At 27.4% G+C, this 22,061-nt stretch overlaps 1 protein-coding gene across 2 annotated transcripts in view; it reads left to right on the plus strand.

The window, feature by feature from the left end:
• LOC100202246 (adhesion G-protein coupled receptor V1) overlaps positions 1 to 22,061 on the plus strand; it is a 117,803-nt gene that overhangs the window by 2,575 nt on the left and 93,167 nt on the right. For both annotated transcript variants that reach the window (XM_065816225.1, XM_065816226.1), the window contains exons 3-12: positions 5,932 to 6,033; positions 6,200 to 7,057; positions 7,428 to 7,686; positions 7,845 to 8,126; positions 15,371 to 15,492; positions 16,036 to 16,119; positions 18,306 to 18,387; positions 18,561 to 18,661; positions 18,774 to 18,924; positions 19,736 to 19,950. In XM_065816225.1, the coding sequence (XP_065672297.1) occupies positions 5,932 to 6,033; positions 6,200 to 7,057; positions 7,428 to 7,686; positions 7,845 to 8,126; positions 15,371 to 15,492; positions 16,036 to 16,119; positions 18,306 to 18,387; positions 18,561 to 18,661; positions 18,774 to 18,924; positions 19,736 to 19,950 (2,256 nt within the window). The remainder of the gene's footprint in view (positions 1 to 5,931; positions 6,034 to 6,199; positions 7,058 to 7,427; positions 7,687 to 7,844; positions 8,127 to 15,370; positions 15,493 to 16,035; positions 16,120 to 18,305; positions 18,388 to 18,560; positions 18,662 to 18,773; positions 18,925 to 19,735; positions 19,951 to 22,061) is intronic.

Genomic DNA, 22,061 nt, shown 5'->3' on the forward strand with positions numbered 1-22,061 from the left:
TATATATATATATATATATATATATATATATATATATATATATATATATATATATATATATTAGGGTGATGCAAAATTTGTAGGTTCAAAACTTTAGTTGTCCTCAAGCTTGCCCTTGTTCTATATGACAATAGTAGTTATTGGGCAAAATTTGAATCAAATCAGATGATATTTAGGGGTTGCCATGTTATGTCACATTTTGGTATAAGGTTACAAAAAGTAAAAAAAATATTTTTTATTTTTACATTTTTTATATTATATTACTGAATTATTTATTATCAATTTCTTATTGATAATAAATACTAAATACTATTACTAGGCAATAATAAATCAATCATCTTCATCATTCAACAGTCATCTTCATCAGGGTAGACTTTGATGCAACTGGAAATTCCTTCCGGTGAAGATCAACCAATCTAAGAAGAAACTGCTTTTGGTTTTCATCTTTCAAAACGCTTGAGTTAAAGGATGTTATAAGTGCTATGCCTCGTTCCGCGCAATCGTTGACGACTTTCATTTGACGAACCTTGTGCTTCATTTCAAGATATGTTGAATCCATATCCCACTCTAAAGATTCTTTCATTAAAAATGATTCAGCTTTTTCTTTTCCATTTTTCAAAATTAGATCGAAAAGTTCTGCGGTGCGTTGTGTGACGAAGGAAGACAATGGGCTGTGACAATCGAATGTGGCAGCATCAAGTCTTTTGAGAGATTTCTGCCTTGGCTGTTGTTTCAGGTTGTTTGCCATGTCTCTCTTGGTGTTGTTGTCGACACGGGAATCGAAGAAAGCCAATCCTATTAGATGTTCAGAAAAATACCAGAGGTGGCGATGCAAAACTTTTGCTGCATTAATTGCAATTGTACGATTTGGATATTCTTGAATCCGTTGAAGAAGCTTGGCATCATTGAATGGTGCTCGTTCAGCTAACGGAGCTTCATTCCAAAACTGTCCGTATACAAATGCCACAAAAAGACTTATATCTGTTATTCCTTTCTTTTCCTTTGCAGTAATAACAAATTGATCCTGAAACAAATATATCTTTATACAATATATAGCTTTTGCCATTCAACGTGCATTGTGTGTTGCACCTGGAGCCCGAAACTTCACTTTGAACTCCGATGTTGTAGTTGATCCTCCAAGGAAAATAAGGCACAAATTCAAGAGTTCTAAGTAATCATCCCTGGGTTGTTGACCTTTAATTGCTTCACTATAATATACTACCATTTCTTCACGGAGTTTGAGAAAAAAATCGCAGTTGTAAAATTCTTTATTCCCTATAGTGAACACCTCCTTGTTGATTGCTGGCCATTGTTTCTGGAAACGGTTAAAAATTCCAACTTCAGGTCCTCCACTGGTTCCAAATGCAGTCGTGAAAATGGTGGAAAGCATGACTTCAAACATATGGTGCCTGCATGCTATCCATATAAGATTACGGTCAAGATTCTGCTCCATTATTGTGCAGGCACCATTGTTCAACCCAGTGTTAGATGAAGTAGTGTCAAAAACCAGTCCCTGAACAAATTCTTTCAATTTCCAGTCTTTAAGAGCCTTCATGCAAGCATCAGCCTGTTGCTCACCTGTACCTCGATCAATCTTTGGAACGCCCAGCAATTTTTCCACCCCACCACCAGTCACAAGGATGGCAATTCTATCCACTTTTTTTTGACCACCAGTGATATCAGGTAAGAGCTTTCCATCCCAATGCAGAAGAAGTGGATCATCAGGAGAGAAATCAACCTTGTCAGCTGTAGTCACCGCTTCACGAACAGATCGCCTTTTTCTGCGGATTGTGCTGTACGACAATGATAAATCTTTTACCGAGTGACCAAGAGCCTGAGACACTGTTCCAACCACGAAGAGTGCACGGCGATCAGAAATATTAACACAATCAAGAGATGATACAACATTATTTGTTAGAACTTTCATCTTCTTTTTCGTTGAACCACTTGTGCTCAGTGTGCTGGAAGCGGAAGGAGTCTGATATTCATCATCATCCGAGGAACTAGAGCTACTTTCACTCACAATGTCAACTGCTGATGAAGAAGAAATGAGTTCTGTTTTTTCCATCAGTTCCGCTTGACTTCTTTGACGCCTCAATTCCATTTTAGTTTCTCGGACTCGTTTCCGTGCCTCCCTAGCTGTTAAATTCCGATCAATTCCTGCCATACTACAACTTAATGGATCTTCTTGCTGCTGACGTAAAAATGCTTTATCTTCATTGTTTTTCATAACTTCTGATGCATTCTTGGTTGAAATATCAAAAAGTTCTTCAAGGTCAGCGTGGAAAATTCCTTCTTTCATTTGACAGCTGTCCAATTTTGATCCTCTGTGTTTTTTCAGCAGCAGATATTCGTCATAAAATTTTTTTAACTTTCTTTCCGCATTGTCAATTCTTTGAGTTGGAATTTTTCCTCTCTCCCATATAACAAGAACTGCTTCAATTGTTGCCCGAATACTTTTTTTCACTTCTTGTTTCTCTTCTATATGATGGAAGAGCAACCTCCGAAGAACATCCCCTCTTGAAGGAAGTCTGGCAGTCGACAGAGTTTGTGTAGGTTTACCAACAAGCCACACCTCAGCAGAAGATCTAGTGGTTGCCATATTATCAATTTCTAAATTATAAATAAATAAACAATGAAAAAACAAATTTGCGAAATTTGAGAAAATCACAAAATTTTACCAATGGTTAATTCATCTTATAAAACATGGCAACCCCTAAAATTGCTTCTTTTAGTCTAATTTTTGGTACACATGATCCTAGGTGATAAAGGAACACAGGCAACCTTGAGGAGAATGTTTTTTGTGACATTTTTTTTTTCTATTACAATCTGAATCACCCTAATATATATATATATAAAGAAGCATTGCTGGGTTAAAATTTTTACAATAATACTTCAGAGACATTGCTGAGTTTGTGCTGTAGATAAGAAAAAAAGTTTCCATTTCCAAATAAGTGAAATTCGGTAGTGGCTTTCTATAAGAAAAGAAATGTCACTTAGTTTTAATTAAAAAAAAAATCAAAAAATTAAAATAATTACTTTTTTGAATTTTTTTAAACTGAAATTCAATTTTTTAAATTTATCTTTTTAAATTTTTATTTTTTATAATTTTTTTTTTTTATGGTATTCTATTAAGAAAATGTGACTTTCATTAAAAAAAAAAGACTTTTTGCCTTAATCCGATTTTATGTAGTTCCTGCTCTTATTATTTATGTAAGAGGGTGGTCTAATAATTCGTTTAGATTCTATTCTCCAACTTTATAAATCTTAAATCTGTCTTTGTATCTAATACTGTTGCCATATCTGGATCATCTAATGATGCCCTTTTACCTTTTAGACTAAGTGCAAAAACCCATTGTGAATATAGTTGGACCTGCTCTTGCAGGCAGCCTTGAACCATTATCACATCATTGTAATGTTGCTTCTCTTTCTCTTTTCTATAAATACTATAATGGTCGCTGCTCTAAAGAGCTAGCGTCTCTTGTGCCATCTAAAATTTATTCTCGTGTTATCATATTCTTCAAAGCTAAATAACTATTATAAATAATTGTCAATTTTTTGAATGGAAATTCTTGGATTTAGGAGTGGTAGTTCTTGATCTTCCACAAGATTTTCCTGGATTAGTGGTTTTTTTTGACTTGATGCACTGAAACATCATGAACATTTAAGGCATCTTCAAATGTGCAACAATTCATTTGTTCAGATTTGTTATCTTCTCTTAAAAATTGTATTTTTGCATGCTTAGCAAGTAATGTCCTTACATAGTAATGGTTTAATTACACAATTATAATGGTTTCAATGTATACTAGTAAGATTATCCAGACTTTAGTTAGGCTGACCTTGAGTCCCAAAAAAAGTCATCAGGACATTCAATTGTCCCTGTTTGAAAAATTGTTTTTGAGAAAAAGTTAAAAAATTTTTATTTATTTTTTATTTATATATGCAATATAGACAGCATTTCCGTAGAAAACCTGGTGTAAAAAAATACATAAATTGTAAACAAACCAGGCTATAAAGATGTAAACAAAATACGATTGATGCATGTGGTCCATAACACTTCATTAACATTATAGTAAATGTATAAAATATTTGTTCCATATATCTTTGGCTATTATTGTATCTAGAACTAGAACCAACCTGGTTAACAAATTTTTAATTTTAGCTGGTTTTCTGGTTTTTTAGTATTTTTTTTTTAAATTCTAACTGGTTTTTTGAAAAAAATGTCCTTCACTTTATTAGGATATAAAGTTTAAAAAAAATTGTTCTGGGCCCTTTAAATTCTTTTAGGGCCCTCGAACATCATCCACCAACTAATTTAGACAAAAGCCGATTTAGTCATTTTTCCCCCTTTTTATTATTCCTATTTTTGTGTCTCAGCTTTGTCTATTCTCCTATATGTTGATAACAATCCACTAAAAAATCATTCAATTGGTCAAGCAATGCATGATTGTTTAGTGTCAGAATTTTTTGCATAGTTAAAATTTGATTCAATATTTATTATTAAAAATCGAAACTTCTTTTTTTTTGTCCAAAAATAAATTATAGTAAAAAGAATGTTTATATACAGGGTGGATGCTCGAAATCCGGACAATTTTAAATTTGCCGGCATTTTTTTGTTTTTAAATTCTATGTTGCGAAATTCTAACATTAATCAAAACAAACATTGTACTCTCGGGAAAAAAAATAAAAATTGCAAATTTAAAACATCATGTCAAAGGAATATGATTGTGGAGATGCAGTGGTTGAGTCCCTCCGCGCTGGGCACTCTGTCCCAGAGATTATAAAATGGTTTTGCTTCCCAAAAAGCACAATTTATGATATTGAAAAGAGGTTTAATGATGGTGTAAAGGCTGTAGAACAAAAAGAAAAGACTGCTCACAAACCAATCAGGAATAAGGCCTTCATCAGCAGAGTACAGAAGTTGATCAAGAAAAACCCCAGCACCTCCATCAGGAAACTGAGCAAAGATATGAATGTGTCTCATTACACTATGAGAAGAGTGATCTGTGATGACCTTAGGTACAAGTCTTATGCCCTGAAAATCAGGCAGATGCTGCCTGCTTCAATTAAGGAGAAGAGAGTGGCTAAGTATTTTGTTCTTTTAGCATCAATAAAACATGAAGCTGCCAGTAAACTTTGTTTTTTCAGCGATGAGAAAATTTTTACTGTGGATGCCAAAGTGAACAGAAGAAATGACAGATGGTTGGCTCAAGACCCAGAAGATGTCCCAGTTATTGGTCAGACAAAATTTCTAGCCTCTGTCCATGTCTTTATGTCTGTTTCCAGCAAAGGCCATGTCATGCCACCACACTTCTTCTTGAAGGGCCAAAATGTCAACAAAGAAGTCTACTTGGACCTTCTGATTAAGGTGGTGAAACCTTGGATGGACAAATGTTCCAATGGTGGCCATATGTGTTTCAGCAAGACTCAGCTCCTGCTCATACCTCCAATTTGGTACAGGGTTGGCTTGAAGAGAATCTCCCTATGTTCTGGTCGAAGCTTTTTTGGCCTTCAAACTTACCAAATCTCAATCCATTGGACTATTATGTCTGGGGCACTTTGGAACGTGAGACCAATAAATCAAGTCACAACACTGTTGAATCTCTAAAGCGAGCAATTACTACTGCAGCTGCCAACATATAGGCCAATGAGGTGGAGCACGCCTGCTCCATGTCCAGGAAGCGTATCGAGCAAGTCATTGAAGCTAAAGGCAGCTGGATTGAGTGAAATGAAAGCTTTTATATGTGTACATTACTGTTTAAAATTTCAAAAATATAGCTTTGAAACTAATACTTTTATTGTAATTTTTATTTTGTGTCAAAAAAGTCCGGATTTCGACCATCCACCCTGTATATAGAAATATAGAAGAAAACAACAAATTTTTTTACTTATTTTTATGTAATGATAATTTATTTGCTTGTGTAATTCTAGATCTTGCAAAATACTCAAGATGTCTATCCAACAGAAGGGATTATTAATTTTATCCAGGAGCAATCAAATGAGACTCTGGTTATAGAAGTGCTGCCAGATAATGTAATCTTTAAATATTTTTGTTAATTTTGATTGATACATTTATGTTCGTAAGTTTGCAAAATATATTAGGACAGGTATTCTTATCCATAATTTATATTTTATAGATGATTATACTCGTATATCCATCCATTTAAAAAAATAAAATTTCTTAAATCCTTTTTTTAAGATTCCTGAAGCTGAAGAAATATTTTCAATCACAATAAAAAGTGCTAGTGAAGGTGGCTGCATATTGACAAACGCAAGTGAAGCTGAACTGAGAATAAAAGAAAATGATTCACCAATCCAATTTCAGAGTTTTCAAACCTATGGTTTTGAAGGCTCTATTTTAAAAATAATTGTGTTAAGAGGACTGGATCTTTTTGGGAGTAGAGTCGGATCAATATCTGAGTATGCTTCTGTGGTTTATAAAACTGTTCCTTTATCTGCAACTCCAGGAAGTGATTATCTAGATACATCTGGAGTGCTTGTGTTTGAGAGTGGGATTACTAGAAAAGAAATTTCTATTCAAATATTTAGTGATCTGATTCCTGAATTAAAAGAAGCTTTTAAAGTTGTGTTGTTTAATGCCTCAAATGGAGTTTTGGGAAATTTAACTGAGATTATTGTTGAAATACCAGAGAATGATGACCCATATGGATTATTGGTATTTGATCAGTCTTCAGTTGTTATTGAAGAAGATCAGGATGCATTTGTTAATGTTTATATCAATCGAACTCGTGGTAGTTTTGGAAACATAACAGTATTTTGGAAAATAAATGGAACAAATTTAGACTCTATTTTTGAAGAAACTTCAGGTTTTCTGCAATTTTTATCTGGTGAAATATTTAAGAAAATTCTTGTAAAAGTAACAAAGAATGATATTCCTCAAGAAGCATCAGTATTTACATTAGAGCTGGTTAATGTTAGTGGAGAGGCAAGATTAGAGAACTCTGCAATTAAACCAACACTACAGTTAATTGTTACTGATAATGACAATGCTTATGGCACCTTTGGATTTTCTTTAGAGGAAACAGCTGTTTTTTTAGTGAGTTACTTAAAAATATAACTAAGTTGTCATTATAAATTTTGTTGTTATATTCAAGATTGTGTAATATATATACACACATATAATATTTTTTATAAATATTATACTTTTTATAAATTTTATAATGATATTTTTTAACTTTTCTTTATATATATATATATTTTTTTCGCTCCAAAAAGCAAGATATCCGGCCGTGTAATTATAGTAGGCCATGATATATTTTATATAAATATACTTTATATATATATATATATATATATATATATATATATATATATATATATATATATATATATATATATATATATATATATATATATATATGTGTATATATATATAAATATATTTACATTTTTCTATAATTTTTTAGTCTACAACTCCACGAAGTTTAAGCATAAAGCTAATACGAGAAGGTGGAACACTGGCGGATGTTGCTATTTATTATTCCAGCTATTATTTTTTCAAAAGTTCTATTAATATGTCTTCATCAACAGTTGTAAATCCAAATGGAACTGTTGTTTTCAAATTTGGACAATCATCTCAAGTTATAGTTGTAGAAATTAAAAATGATGTTTTTTTAAGTGCAGATTCTTATTTTATTGTCGAGCTTGATAGCATTAAGATTTCAAGTAATAAAAATAAATAATAAATAAAAATAAATTAAGTTATATAATATAACTTTAGTAAAAAATTTTTTATGTATTTTGATTGCATTAATTGATAAGAGTTATTATTAATACCAGTAAAGCTACATAATTTGATTTTGATTTAATTTTACAATTTTTAGAGTCAACTCTTGTTCCACCATCATCACCACAATTAAATATAGAAAGGTCAAAGAGAATTAATATTACTAATAACCTTGCAAATGGTGAAATAGGATTTTATAATATTCCAGTATACATTTATGTTTCTGAACCAAGTGAAGGTTACATTGATGTCAATTTAACATTAATGCGTGATGGAACAGCATCTCATACAAAAGTCTTGTGGAAAATTTCCAGTACAAATACAATGTTTACAAAAGAAGATGTAGAATCTTTAAATGGTTCTGTTATTTTTAAATCAGGTATTTTGATTTTGTTAATACTAATATTATTTATTTATTTATATTATATATATATATATTATATATATATATATATATATATATTTTATATACATATATATATTAAATAGCATATATATATATTTTATAAAGTGTATATATATATATATACAGTCGTCCCCCGGTTAACGAACTTAATTCGGAGTACGAACTAGTTCGTTATCCGAAAAGTTCGTTAACCGAAACGCGTTTTCCCATAGGCCGCCATTAAAAAATTTTTAATTGGTGGATTTTGCCGAAATAATGGGGGAAAAAATTCAAAAAATTGTCCAACTTGATAAATAAAATAGGCAAAGGTGAAATTATTGAAACCTGAGATTTATGCACTTTTAAAAATTGAAACAAATTGAAATTGTGCATGAAAATTGCTTGTCAAAGTTTTAGAAAAAACTAAAAATTGAACATGAACATTGCTTATCAAAAAATGGTTGATTTATTCACACCAAACTCCTTAGCCAGGTCACTTTGCTTTTCACCTTTTTGCACTCTTTGAATGATTGTCTTTTTCTCTTCAAGAGTGAAAACTTTTCTGCTTTTTTTCGCAGGGTTTGACATTTTGAAAAATCGCAAAATCGAAAAAATCGCAAGTGGGAAAAAAACCTAAAAAAAAGCACAAAAATGCATGAAAAATATTAGTGAAACAAGAAAAGAAAAAAATGAAACAACAAAAGCACACCCAGCACAACCATTCACCTCCCAGGCTTCCATGACACTCACAAAACTGAGGGGGAAATGCTGGACGGCGCGCCCGACCTTCACGCGCGTGTGCACGCCATTTGGCGGTCCCGGTTCGTTAACCGAGTTCCGGTTCGTTAACCGGGGGAGGATTTTGGGCAAACTTTCGGTTCGTTAACCGAAAGTTCGCTAACAGGGGGGTTCGTTAACCGGGGGACGACTGTATATATGGCCTACTATAATTACACGGCCAGATATCTTGCTTTTAGAAGCGAAAAATTCTTTTAAAATAGTTTATTCAAATATTCTTAATATGGTTAACACATGTGGTGTAGTTTACTGTAAAACTGAATATAAGAAGAGAAAGAATCGAATTGATTTTATTCCTGAAAAGCATCCACTTTTTTGATTTCCAGAAAATAATGCTGACTTATTAAATCTGTGGGTAGTATTTATCAATTGAAAGTTATGGAAGGCTAGTAAAAATTCGGCTATTTGTGCTAAACATTTTGAAGAAAAGTATTTAAAAATTAGCAAAAGAGTAACATTAATTTGGGATTTAAATCCTGTTCCAACTATTTATTGCTTACCTGAAAAAATACCATTATCAGTATATCCAACTACATCGAAAGGTAGAAAGCCATCGTCTGTCCATCATCCATCAAATACAGTAACAGTAAGCAAAATTACAACAACAATTATTATATTGGAAATGCAGCTGTTTTGGGTGACCTGAAACCTTTATTTTTGCGCAATTTAGCTGAATGGATTGAAGACTTAAAGATGCACAGCTTCACTTATTTATGATTTAATTCAAGAAGGATATCATTATTTTTTAATATCACACTTGCAAACTGATCCATTAGAGCTAAGATTTTCAAAGTAACATCAAATGAGTGGTGGCAGATTTTTAATTGGTTTACATGAACTTGAGACATCTGAGCGCATTTTAGCAGTGAAAACTTTACTTAAAGAGTCATTCAATATCTGGGAGGAAGATGTAAGAAAAAAGAGAGTTGTAATATATCTTTACTGAAGTTATTTGATGATAAATTGCAAGAAATTTTTCCAGATATTAAAGAATGCAATTTAGATTCAGAGAGCTTTGAAGTTGCTACAGTTATTTCTGGTTATGTGGTTAAAAAGTTTAATAAAAAGATCAAATGTGGTGTTTGCAAAACTTTTCTATTAGCTGAATCTGGTGAGGCACAATGCCAATATTTTGAAAAACTTTTTTGTGGAGGATTGATTTTACCAGCTATTGATTTTACACATTATGTTTCAAAAGCATTTGCAATATTAGATACTGCCATTTTTCTTATAAGAGACTCAACTCTTTGTGATCGATATGTTGCAGAACGAGTACTTAGATTAAATGATTGTGCTACTTCATTTTTATGCGATGAACATCAAGTTATTGGTGTAAAATTTATAAATCACGTTGTCACAAATATTTATTTTAACAATGAACAGAAACAATTTTCTGATGAAATTCGAAAGAACAGTGTAAAGGATTTCAAAAGCAAACAGAGAAAAAAATTGAAGCTGAATTAAGTGAACTAATCAATGCTAAATTGATTATTTCAATTGTGTATTCTTCCTTTATTATTAGGTTTTTGTTTATCATTTTACATATCTCTTAAATATTATTGAGATGTTATTTTTGAAAACTATATTTCTTATGAGGTATATATTTATGTTAATAGAGTCATTACAAATTTTAATATTTAATATTTAATAAAGTTATTACAATTTTTTATTGATAAATAAAGTGCAATATAATTTTATTTTATTTTAGCGATGTAAGTTTTTTTAGAAACATTATCATCAGACAAAGGAAAGTGTCTGAAGGAAAGTATGATACATTTATTATTAAAAGGAAAGTATGATACATTTATCATATTTGTCAGACAAATTTTATTTTAAATACACACTTCTGTAAATAAAACCCCTGTAAAAATCATAGTTTTAATTGCAGTAAGTGTGGCCAATTATTCTAAACGATATATTTTTGTTTTGAAAAGTTACTCTTCTAATATTTCACTCCGAAAAGCAAGATATCCAGCCATGTAATTATAGTAGGCCATGATATATATTATATAAATATATTTTATGAATATATATTTTATAAATATATATATATATATATATATATTTTTTTTTTTTTTTTTTTTTTTTGTTATTTCACCTCCCCAAGGCCCAGAAGGCCACTACAGATGAGGAGGCTACTTAATTGTGGTTATAACCCTCTCTCAACTCTATAACTCCGAAACACGAACCTCGACGAACAAGGCCGCTGCGCGGAGAAACAAGTTGAGCGCGGTACTACCAGGGACGTGGTGGGGATCGAACTCGGAACCTCTCGCTTATGAAGCGAGCGCACTACCACTACACCACTACCGCATATATATGTATATATATATATATATATATATATATGTATATATATATATATATATATATATATATATATATATATATATATGTATATATATATATATATATATATATATATATATATATATATATATATATATATATATATATATATATATATATGTATATATATATATATATACACTGTTTAAGTGACATCGTTAATAATATATTATTTATATTTAAATAGAAAATATATAAAATTTACAAATAAAAAGTTACATCATGTTTGGTTATATATTTTTTTTACTATTTTATTGTGGTATTTTGGCTAATATAGTATAAGTCATTATCAAACTGAAAAAACTGTTACACAAAATTCGTAAAATTAAAATGAAAATGATGTCATTGCAACCTATTAGATTCAGAAATGATGTCATTGCAACCTATCAGATTTAATGGCGTGTCATCACGAAATTATCATTGTCGTGATTAAAGACATTCTCCTGTGATCTTGAGTCTTGGAAACACTATATCTCAATTGCTACGTGAGTCTTATGCATATAGTCCAGTTTATTGTACCACCACAATGTTGCATGTGTTCGAATATACCTGATGAGTCCTAGTTACCTTTAGTTATTTTTCTCTCACGTTCATTAACGCATGTAGATATTATTATTTTTTTGTTTCACCAATGTAACTCAAATCACATGTGCAATCTTGCTGATAAACACCCGAATAACTGTGGATGCAACATGGATTTGTTGTGACATAAAAAGTTACCCACTTTACAAAACTCTCTCTTTTAAGTATAATGCTTAGTTGCAATATCCACAGCAGTATGATTTCCTGCTGGTTTTTTGTATTTTTATGTGATTGTTTATAATTTTTGGTAATATCTGTTGTCTGTATCTGTTTTGGAAAAACACATTTACAAAAAAGTCAATTTCATTCTGAATATTCTGTTCTAAACATATTTTATGCTTTTGAAAGAAAACCTTTAAAAATACTTAATGCTATATTAGGTAAAATTGAAGAATGTGGTTTAATTAATACATTAGTAATTGCTTGCTTATGATATATTGAAAACTTATATTTGTAGATGTTTGTATTTATATTCATACAAATACAAACATCTACAAAATTTTATTGATTTTGAGAATTTTGGTATTCAATAGTATACTGAATAACTGTATCTTGTGAATTTTAAATATCTAAAAACGAGTTTGTCTTGTCAATATTAAAAAATCAAGCATGGTTATCATCAATGCATCTTTTATTAGTTATCGGCTTGAATTAAAACTTAATGATTTTTTAACTGCAGATACAAATGAAAATGAATTTTGTAACCCTGCATTTGTTGTATTTTTTCAACAAGATATTGCAAAAGTTTATGAGGTGGTTTGCCAAAACAGTTTTGCCAATCTTTTCTCTTACAGTAACTTCCAACTTTAATTAGTGGCTGCTTGCAGCCTTGTTGGAAGCGAAGATGTTTAAAAAAAAAAAAAAAATAGTTGAAACTACAGTTCCCATAGGGTAACCTTTATCACTTTTATGTTCTTCATTATACTAAATTCATGTAATCCATATCTATAAAATCTTGTGGAACAGATCAGAAGGATATATATTATAATAATTTTTTTATCAAATTTTAATCTTTTTTTTGTTTACTGAATGTTTGTTGAATTAGATAAAGGAAGTTATTGGTAGTGTAGTTATTAAGTTGTTTTTTAATTTATTGTATTGCTAATTCTGAATCTAAAATATCAAATCCACATTTTTTATCAAAAAGGTATACCTTTATTTCATTTGACGTCTTTGAGCTCATTTTAAAGTTAGATATTGATTTTTTGGAGGAGAGATTTTAAGAAGTAAAAAGTGTAAAAATAGCTAGCTAATTTTACACTTAATACTTGTTTTATATTTTGCTTAGATTTTGTCGCAACAATTCAGCTTTTTCAGCGTTATCATTTTTTTCTATTTTTAAAACACATTTTTGTGCTTTAAAACACAAGATTTGATCAATATTCTTATTTGATAGATAATAGTTTAATGGAGAGGTTTAACACTGCATTTTTTTTGCTATATTGCGAGTTGGTAATGCAAGGCAACTGGGATGCACAAGATATAGTTGAACACATGCAACATTGTGGTGGCACAATTAACTAGAACAAGCCAAAAATACTTTCTATTACTCCTAATAATTATACACATAAGGTTCATGAAGCAAATGAGATGTTTGCAATGCTCAAGATTGCTTGAGAATGTCTTTGTGACAATGGTAATTTAGTGATGACATGCCATTAAAGACTGATTTTTGTTAAACTTATTAATTCTGAATCTGTTATGTTGCAATGACATCATTTCGTTTTCATTTTATGAATTTTGTATAACGGTTATTTCAGTTTGATAATGACTTATACCATATTAGCCAAAAAATCACATATATATAAATATATATATATATATATATATATATATATATATATATATATATATATATATATATGTATATATATATATATATATATATATATATATATATATATATATATATATATATATATGTATATATATATATATATATATATATTTATATATATATGTATATATATATATATATATATATATATATATATATATATATATATATATATATATATATATATATATATATATATATATATATATATATATATATATATATATATATATATGTATATATACAGGGTTAGGCAAAATTAACTCCCCCATTTGGTTTGCTTACAGTTTTGAAAAAAATGTAAAATTTTTGTTTTTTTTCAAACAATATGTTTATTTAGCATTTAAATTTTTTGTTTCTCAATTTTCAAAAATGATATTAACTAAATGTCCGCCTTTAGCGGTTCTACACAAATCAGCTCTTTTTATTGAACTTTTCATTACTTTTTTGAGTATGTTTTCTATTTCTTGTTGAATATTGTTTTTCAGTTGATCAAGAGTTTATGGTTTATTCACGTACACCTTTTCTTTTAAATAACCCCATAAAAAGAAGTCTGGAGTTGTTAAATTGGGTGATCTTGCAGGCCAATGCAAATCTCCAAAACGAGAAATTAATCGACCTGGAAAAAGGTCTTTCAAAATCTGTGTTGTTTCTTTGGCTGTATGTGGTGTGGCACCCTCCTGTTGAAACCACATATTGTCCGGATTTTGTTCTTGCATTTGTGGCATTATAAAGTCTTGGATCATTTGTCGATAATTATCGCTAGTAACAGTTGTTGTTTGTCAATTTTCGTCTTCAAAAAAATAAGGTCCAAAGACAATTTTGGCATGAATAGCGCACTAAACTGTTATTCTTTGTGGATGCAATGATGTTTCATGAATTATTTGTGGGCTTTCACTTCCCCAGAATCAAGAATTTTGTTTATTGACATGGCCACTGAGATGAAAATGTGCTTCGTCACTCATCATTTTTTCACTAAAATTATCAGTTTTTCTCGCAAGATTCAAAATGACATTACTGTACTTCAAATGCTGATTATGGTCTCTGGGCAATAGCTTTTGCACTAACTGGATTTTTTAAGGGAAAAGGTGTAAATCTTTTTTCAAAATTCTTGTTGATGTTTTTGACATCAACAAGAATTTTGAAACTGCAACACTTTCAGGAACATGAGCAATATTTTCTTCAGAGCGGGCGGTTCTTGGTCTTCCTGATTGGTGAGAGTCTAAAGTTGTTCCATACTGTTCAAATCGATTTGATAAAGCATGAATAATTTTCTTATCAGGTGCTGATTGATTACGATGTCTTTTTCATTATTCTTGAATAAAAATAGTCATGATTTCTGCACGTTGTTGTGGATTGAATTGATTCATAATTAATTTTGTGCTATTCTACTTTACAACTGTAAAAAAAAAATAATGATAGTTAATATCAAAATAAAAAATAACAGCTCTTTCAAATAGGGGAGTTAATTTTGCCTCACCCTGCATATATATATATATATATATATATATATATATATATATATATATATATATATATATATATATATATATATATATATATATAATATATATACAGTTTAATATTTTTATTAAATATATATATATATATATATATATATAATAATATTTTTTGTTTACTTATAATAATAATATAGCTTCTAATTTTATAGGAATGGATCGAGTGAATCTTACTATTCATATATTGGCAGACAATGTTCCTGAATTAGATGAAGAATTTACTGTAGAGTTAGATGAGCTCATTGGTATCAGTGATAGATTGAGAGGAGGAGCAGTAAGTAATAAATTTAGGCGAGGTTCCGTTTATAATAGATTGTATTTTTACATGAGGAGTGGTAAGTGATATATTAAGAGGAGGAGCAAAAAGTGATAGATTAAGAGATGCATTGGTAAGTGATAAATATATAGGAGCTCTAAATGATAAGTTACTAGGGTGAATGGTTAGTGACAAAGGTATTTAGAGAAGGAGCAAAAAATGATAGGTTGAGAGGACTAATAAGTTAAAATGGAAGTTAAAAAAGTTTATATATTTTTATTATTTGTTTTTGTTTAAAGTTCAGCAATATTAACCAATTATTCATTCTTTTACACTTTTTACACTGTTTCTTTTAAAGTAATATATTTGCAAGGAAAGATGGTAAAATCTTCATCAAAATTCATAGTTTTACTATCAAAACTGATGTCAAAAAATGTTGCAAAAATAATTAAGAAGGCATTTTGCTATATATATATATATATATATATATATATATATATATATATATATATATATATATATATATATATATATATATATATATATATATTTTTTTCAAAGAATGTGGCTCAAGTAACTATTTTTCAAAATGATGATCCTGGAGGAATAATTACTTTCTCTAGTACAGATCCAATCTTATTAGAGGTAAACATGAATAAACTTATTTGATTTTTAAATTTTTTAAATTTTGATCATTTTCTTAACATGAATTTTGATATAATAAAAATTTTATCAAAATTCAGATCTAAGTATAATATTAACAAAAAATAAGTTATTAAAAAATATATATTTTTGTACATAAAAAAAAGGGTAATTGCTTAAGTTTAAATATTAGATAAATTAATCAACTGATGTTGATGTCGTTATTTTTATAACTTTTTTTTTTCTAATTTAAACTTTCCACATTAAAACAAAGTCACATTAAATCTTGTCATTAAATTTTATATAATAATTTATATGTGTATATATGAGAGAGTATATATAAGATTGAAAAAAAAATTAAATTGAAAAGAAAATGTTTAAGAATAAAATCTAATAAAACTTTGAATTTAAAGCATAAATAACAAATGAAAAATAAAATTATATAAATAACAAATGAAAAATAAAATTATATAAATAACAAATGAAAAATAAAATTATATAAATAACAAATGAAAAATAAAATTATATAAATAACAAATGAAAAATAAAATTATATAAATAACAAATGAAAAATAAAATTATATAAATAACAAATGAAAAATAAAATTATATAAATAACAAATGAAAAATAAAATTATATAAATAACAAATGAAAAATAAAATTAAATAACAAATGAAAAATAAAATTATATAAATAACAAATGAAAAATAAAATTATATAAATAACAAATGAAAAATAAAATTAAATAACAAATGAAAAATAAAATTAAATAACAAATGTACAAACCTTTTGATATCTGTAATTACTTTACTTGTTCTTTCAATAATAAATCAAAATAATATTAAAAATTAAATTTAAAATTCAAAATAAAATAAAAATGACATCAGACAAAATTTTTTTTCAACAAAAGCTCTTAACATTGAAGCAAAATAAGTCAAACAGAAAAGCTAAACAAAAAAAACAACATTGAATTACTGAAAAAGTTAAATAAAATTAGAAAAATCCTACTTTTCTTTTTAATTTACTTTTTAAACTGCTTATAATTTATTTTTTAATCTATGTTTGTTTTTTAAACTATGCTGTTTATGTATGTTTGTTTAATTTTTCTGTTTGTATTATTCAACTAGACTTGTTAGATTTAATAAAATATTTAATTCAGGAAAACAATATTTTTGACTGAAAAATATTTTTAGTTTTAGTGATTTAGCTTCTATGTTTAATTGTAAATAGTAATTGGAAGAACTGTATAGGATACAATAATCAATGTTGATATAAGATAAATTGCTAAGTATCTACATATTATCAATAGCATCTACAACTAAGGTTTTGAATATTATAAATATTTAATTTATAAATATATAGGGGTAAAAAAATAAAAAATGTTAAATGAAAAAAAAAAAATTAATATTTTACCAGCAGGCAAAATATAGTAAAACAATGACAAAAAAAGAATTAAAAAATAAATTAAAAAATTAACTATGACAAATTAAAGATCTAAAAAATAAATTGAACCAATGACAAACAACTGAAAAAAAAAAAAAATACAACAAAAAGCACAAAAAAGTATAAAAATCATTTTATTGAAATTTCAACTTATTATAAATTTTAGATTGTCAATTTTGTTTTTAATAATTTTTTGTTTTTAATTTTTACTACACGCTTTACTATAGTGTGTTTGTTTTGTTCTGAACATCTGTTCAATATATATTTTTAGCAATGTTTTTTCTTTATCTTATACCTCCTATAATTTTATATTTATTCATTTTAAATATTGATATATCTATGCATATATATATTTGTTGTAATATAAGTTAAACTTTTGTATTTAATGAAGATTTATAGTTACTTATATGTCCTGTTTTGTTTTAGGTACACCTTAATGATAAAGTTACTGTTGAATATGATTTGTGTAAAAGCTTTTTCTTCTTAAAATAAACCTGTGTTTATTTTGAACATCTGTTCGTTTTTCTTTGTTTTTATTACCTATCCTCTTTTACATAAAAAGTTTTACTCAATAAAAAATGTTTCATATTTCTCTGTGGGCTTTCATTGCTCAGTCTAGTTCAAGCACCGCAGATTACCTGCATCAATCAAAAATCTTTTTTAATTATTCATAAATTTTCAAAATTATTTCAAAGCTTAAATTCAATCATATAACAAATTAATGTTACTTTAAATGTTGCTTTAGGAAAATTCATTTACAGAAATTGAGATTATTAGAACTGGTGGGTTGTTGTTGCTTCAACAAGTATTTTTTGAAGTAGTATTAGGTATAAATTTTCTGACAAAGATTATACAATTGTGTAATTTTTAACTTTATATGTTTATTAATAAAATCTTTGTTTTTATAAATAAAATATTTAAAGTTTTTTGTTAAATGGTAAAACTTACTAAAAAAATGTTAAATATTAAAATGTTAAACTTTTTTTTCCCGAACTTCAAGGTAGCATGGATTTTCAACAATATAAAGTAATAATAACCTTTCCGGTTGGTATATCTATGAAAAAACAACTTTTGATTCCTAAGGATGATGATTTGCCAGAGGTTACCAGACCTTTTTTCTAAATATTATCTTTATAATTCTTTTGTAATTTGTTTTTTATAAAAGACATGAACATGATTATTATTATACAAACATTTTGATCTTCCAATATAGCTCAATGAAACATTTACTGTTACATTAACTTCAATATCTGGATCGATTCTTGGAACAAATTCTTCTTTTAATATTACCATTTTATCAAGTGATGACCCTTACGGAATAATTTCATTTAATAGTAATTTTGAAAACATAAATAAAGAAGTTTGTAAGTGTAGATTTTTTTTAGATTATTTTTTTTTTTAACTTTTTTTTTCTTTTAATATATTATATAAGTATAATACTATCAATTATATTGTATTATTTTTATTATTATTTTTAAAATATTATAATAATATGTATTTTATGTATGTAAATAAACATATACACATTTATGTAAGTTCATGTTCATACTAGGATACTTTGAGTCTGGGTGTAAAAGTTCAGATTGATTTTACCCATCTAGTTCTAATTAAAACTCAAATCATTTTAAATTGAAATTTGCAAGATCTAAATTTTAAACACAACCATTCTATCGAATTTGATAGTTGCGATAATTCTGTTTTGATTTTTGTTGGAACAATTGTATATATCTTAAGAATATATATATATATATGTATATATATATATATATATATATATATATATATATATATATATATATATATATATATATATATATATATATATATATATATATATATATATATATATCTTTAAAAAATAAATATATATATATATATATATATCTTTAAAAAATAAATATGCTCCCATAATATATATATATATATATATATATATATGTATATATATATATCTATATATACATATATATATATATATATATATACATATATATATATATATATATATATATATATATATATATATATATATATATATATATATATATATATATATATATATCTTAAAAAAATATATATGCTTCTATAAAATAATATTAATATAGTTTAAGTTCATATTTATTAGATAATTTAATATTGTTATTATTAATGTATGGGATTATTATTTTTTATTAGGTGAAAATAAAATTCAGTCTGTTCCAGTTTCTTTTTTTGTAATGAGAAATAAAGGTTTGTTTGGAAAGTTGCAAGTCTTGTGGATGGTATATGAAGTAAATAACTTAAACTATACAATGTCAGCAGAAAAAGATATCTTACCTGTGTCTGGTGTTTTGACAATAGAAGAAGGAAAAGAGGCTGCTTCTATTACTATTTTTATACAGATGGATGAGGTTAAATATTTTTTTTTTATTTTAATTTTAAGTTGTATATTTTATTAGCTTAGTATTTATCCTTTGCAGTATGTTGTTGGTTTAGAAGGTTCTTGTTGTATGTTGTTGGTTTATAAATACAAATGTAGTTAAAGCCACTGGTTAACCACAAGTTAAATTGAATTCCCTTTTCAAATTTTCATATAGTTTCACTTCATGTTGGGTCTACATGATACACATTTGAAACTTTTATTTTGATAGTATTAGCAACTTATTAGCGACTCTTTAAATGTTCAAGGTTCCCATTAAGATATATATATGTATATATATATATATATATATATATATATATATATATATATATATATATATATATATATATATATATATATATATATATATATATATATTTATAAAATATGACAAAAAGTTACATCATGTTTATATATTATTTTATTATTTAATAGTTATATTTTGGCTAATTTAGTATTAGCCATTATCAAACTGAAAATACTATTATACAATATTCATAAAATTAAAACAAAAATGATATCATTGCAATGTAACAGATTTAGACTTGTTAACTTTAATAAAAAGTGGTCTCCAATGACATGTCAACTAAATTACCATTTTTGCAATTTAAGACTTTATCTTGCAACTTTGAGCATTGTAAACGCTGTATCTCAATTGCTTCACAAATGATTAAAATTAAAATTACATGCGTAGTTATTAGGCATAACAAAAGCTATTGTTGGTTGTCCAATTAGTTGTACCACTAAATTTGTCCAATTAATTGTACCACTACAATGCGTGTTCGACTATACCTGAAATTCAAATATAAAATAATCATGTGGTCATGAAACTGAGAATGATGATCAAATATGACAACAAATTCTAAAATGGCTTTAAAAAAGTAGTTTTAAAAAAGCTACAACAGCAACAACAACAATAAGCAATTTATTTTCCGTAAATCATTTTTACAATAGTACTAATAGTAATAAAAATAATAGTAATAAAAATAATAATAGTAATAATAACAATAGTAATAACAATATAATAATAAAAAGATAATAAAATTAATACAAATTATAGTAATAGTAAAAATAAGTATGCTTACAATAATTTCATAGAAAAAAATAATAACAATAATAAATATTATAATGGTAGTAAACTATTTATAATAATAAATTAATGATTTATTTGGATGGTTTCACTCATACAGGCTATTCAAGTTATAAAACTAGAAAACAGATCAGGGTATTCTTAGCAAATGAAGATATTTATGAATATTTATTAAATTAATATTATACAGCAAGATTTCTGACCTCCAACTGTCTGATCAGTGTTCTATTTATATTATTTGCAAGGTCTTTAAGTATTTGATCAACAAGTTTTAACATCTCATGTTGAGTCAAATAACTTACTGTCAAACAATCAGTACAGTTTTTGATCTTCTTGCTCTATGGCTGACATGCTAACTGCTGAGAGATTTTATTGTGCTTTCTATGGAGGTGGCGAATCTAGGGCTATTGCTCTTGACATATCTAAAACTTTCGTTGAAGTTTGGCATGTTTGTCTTCTCCGTAAGCTTGCTTCAATGTCATATCTGGGAAAGTTTTATTATTAGAGATTATTTTGTCATTTCATCTTTATTTCCAGTGATTTCTTGGGTACCTTATGTTTCTATCTTCGGTTCTGTTTGGTTTCTTATCCACATTAATGATCTTCCTGAAAACTTTACATCTAAAGTGGATCTATTTGCTAATGACTCAACTTTATACTCCTGTCTTGACAAAAAGTCTTCCCTTTTTATTCACTAAGAACAGGCAGCCATTCTCAAATCCAATCTCACTTCTGTAGCAGATGGGAGCTTTCAGTGACTTGTGGATTTTAAATCCAACAAAACTCAGTTATTACTGCCAATATTCCATTATTGATGAATTGCAAACCTCTCACTATGTCCTCTTCTTTATCCCTACTTAGATTATTGTTCACTACTGACCTCTTATGGAAACCATATACACAATCAATTGCTAAGTTAGTATTATAAAGTTATTATTGTTACTTCTCTTTATAGTGCTCACCATTTTCTTACTCTTGATTATATTCCTTACCTCTACAAATCTCTTTCT

The sequence above is a fragment of the Hydra vulgaris genome, chromosome 13, assembly GCF_038396675.1.
Source record: "Hydra vulgaris chromosome 13, alternate assembly HydraT2T_AEP".
NCBI lineage: Eukaryota > Metazoa > Cnidaria > Hydrozoa > Anthoathecata > Hydridae > Hydra > Hydra vulgaris.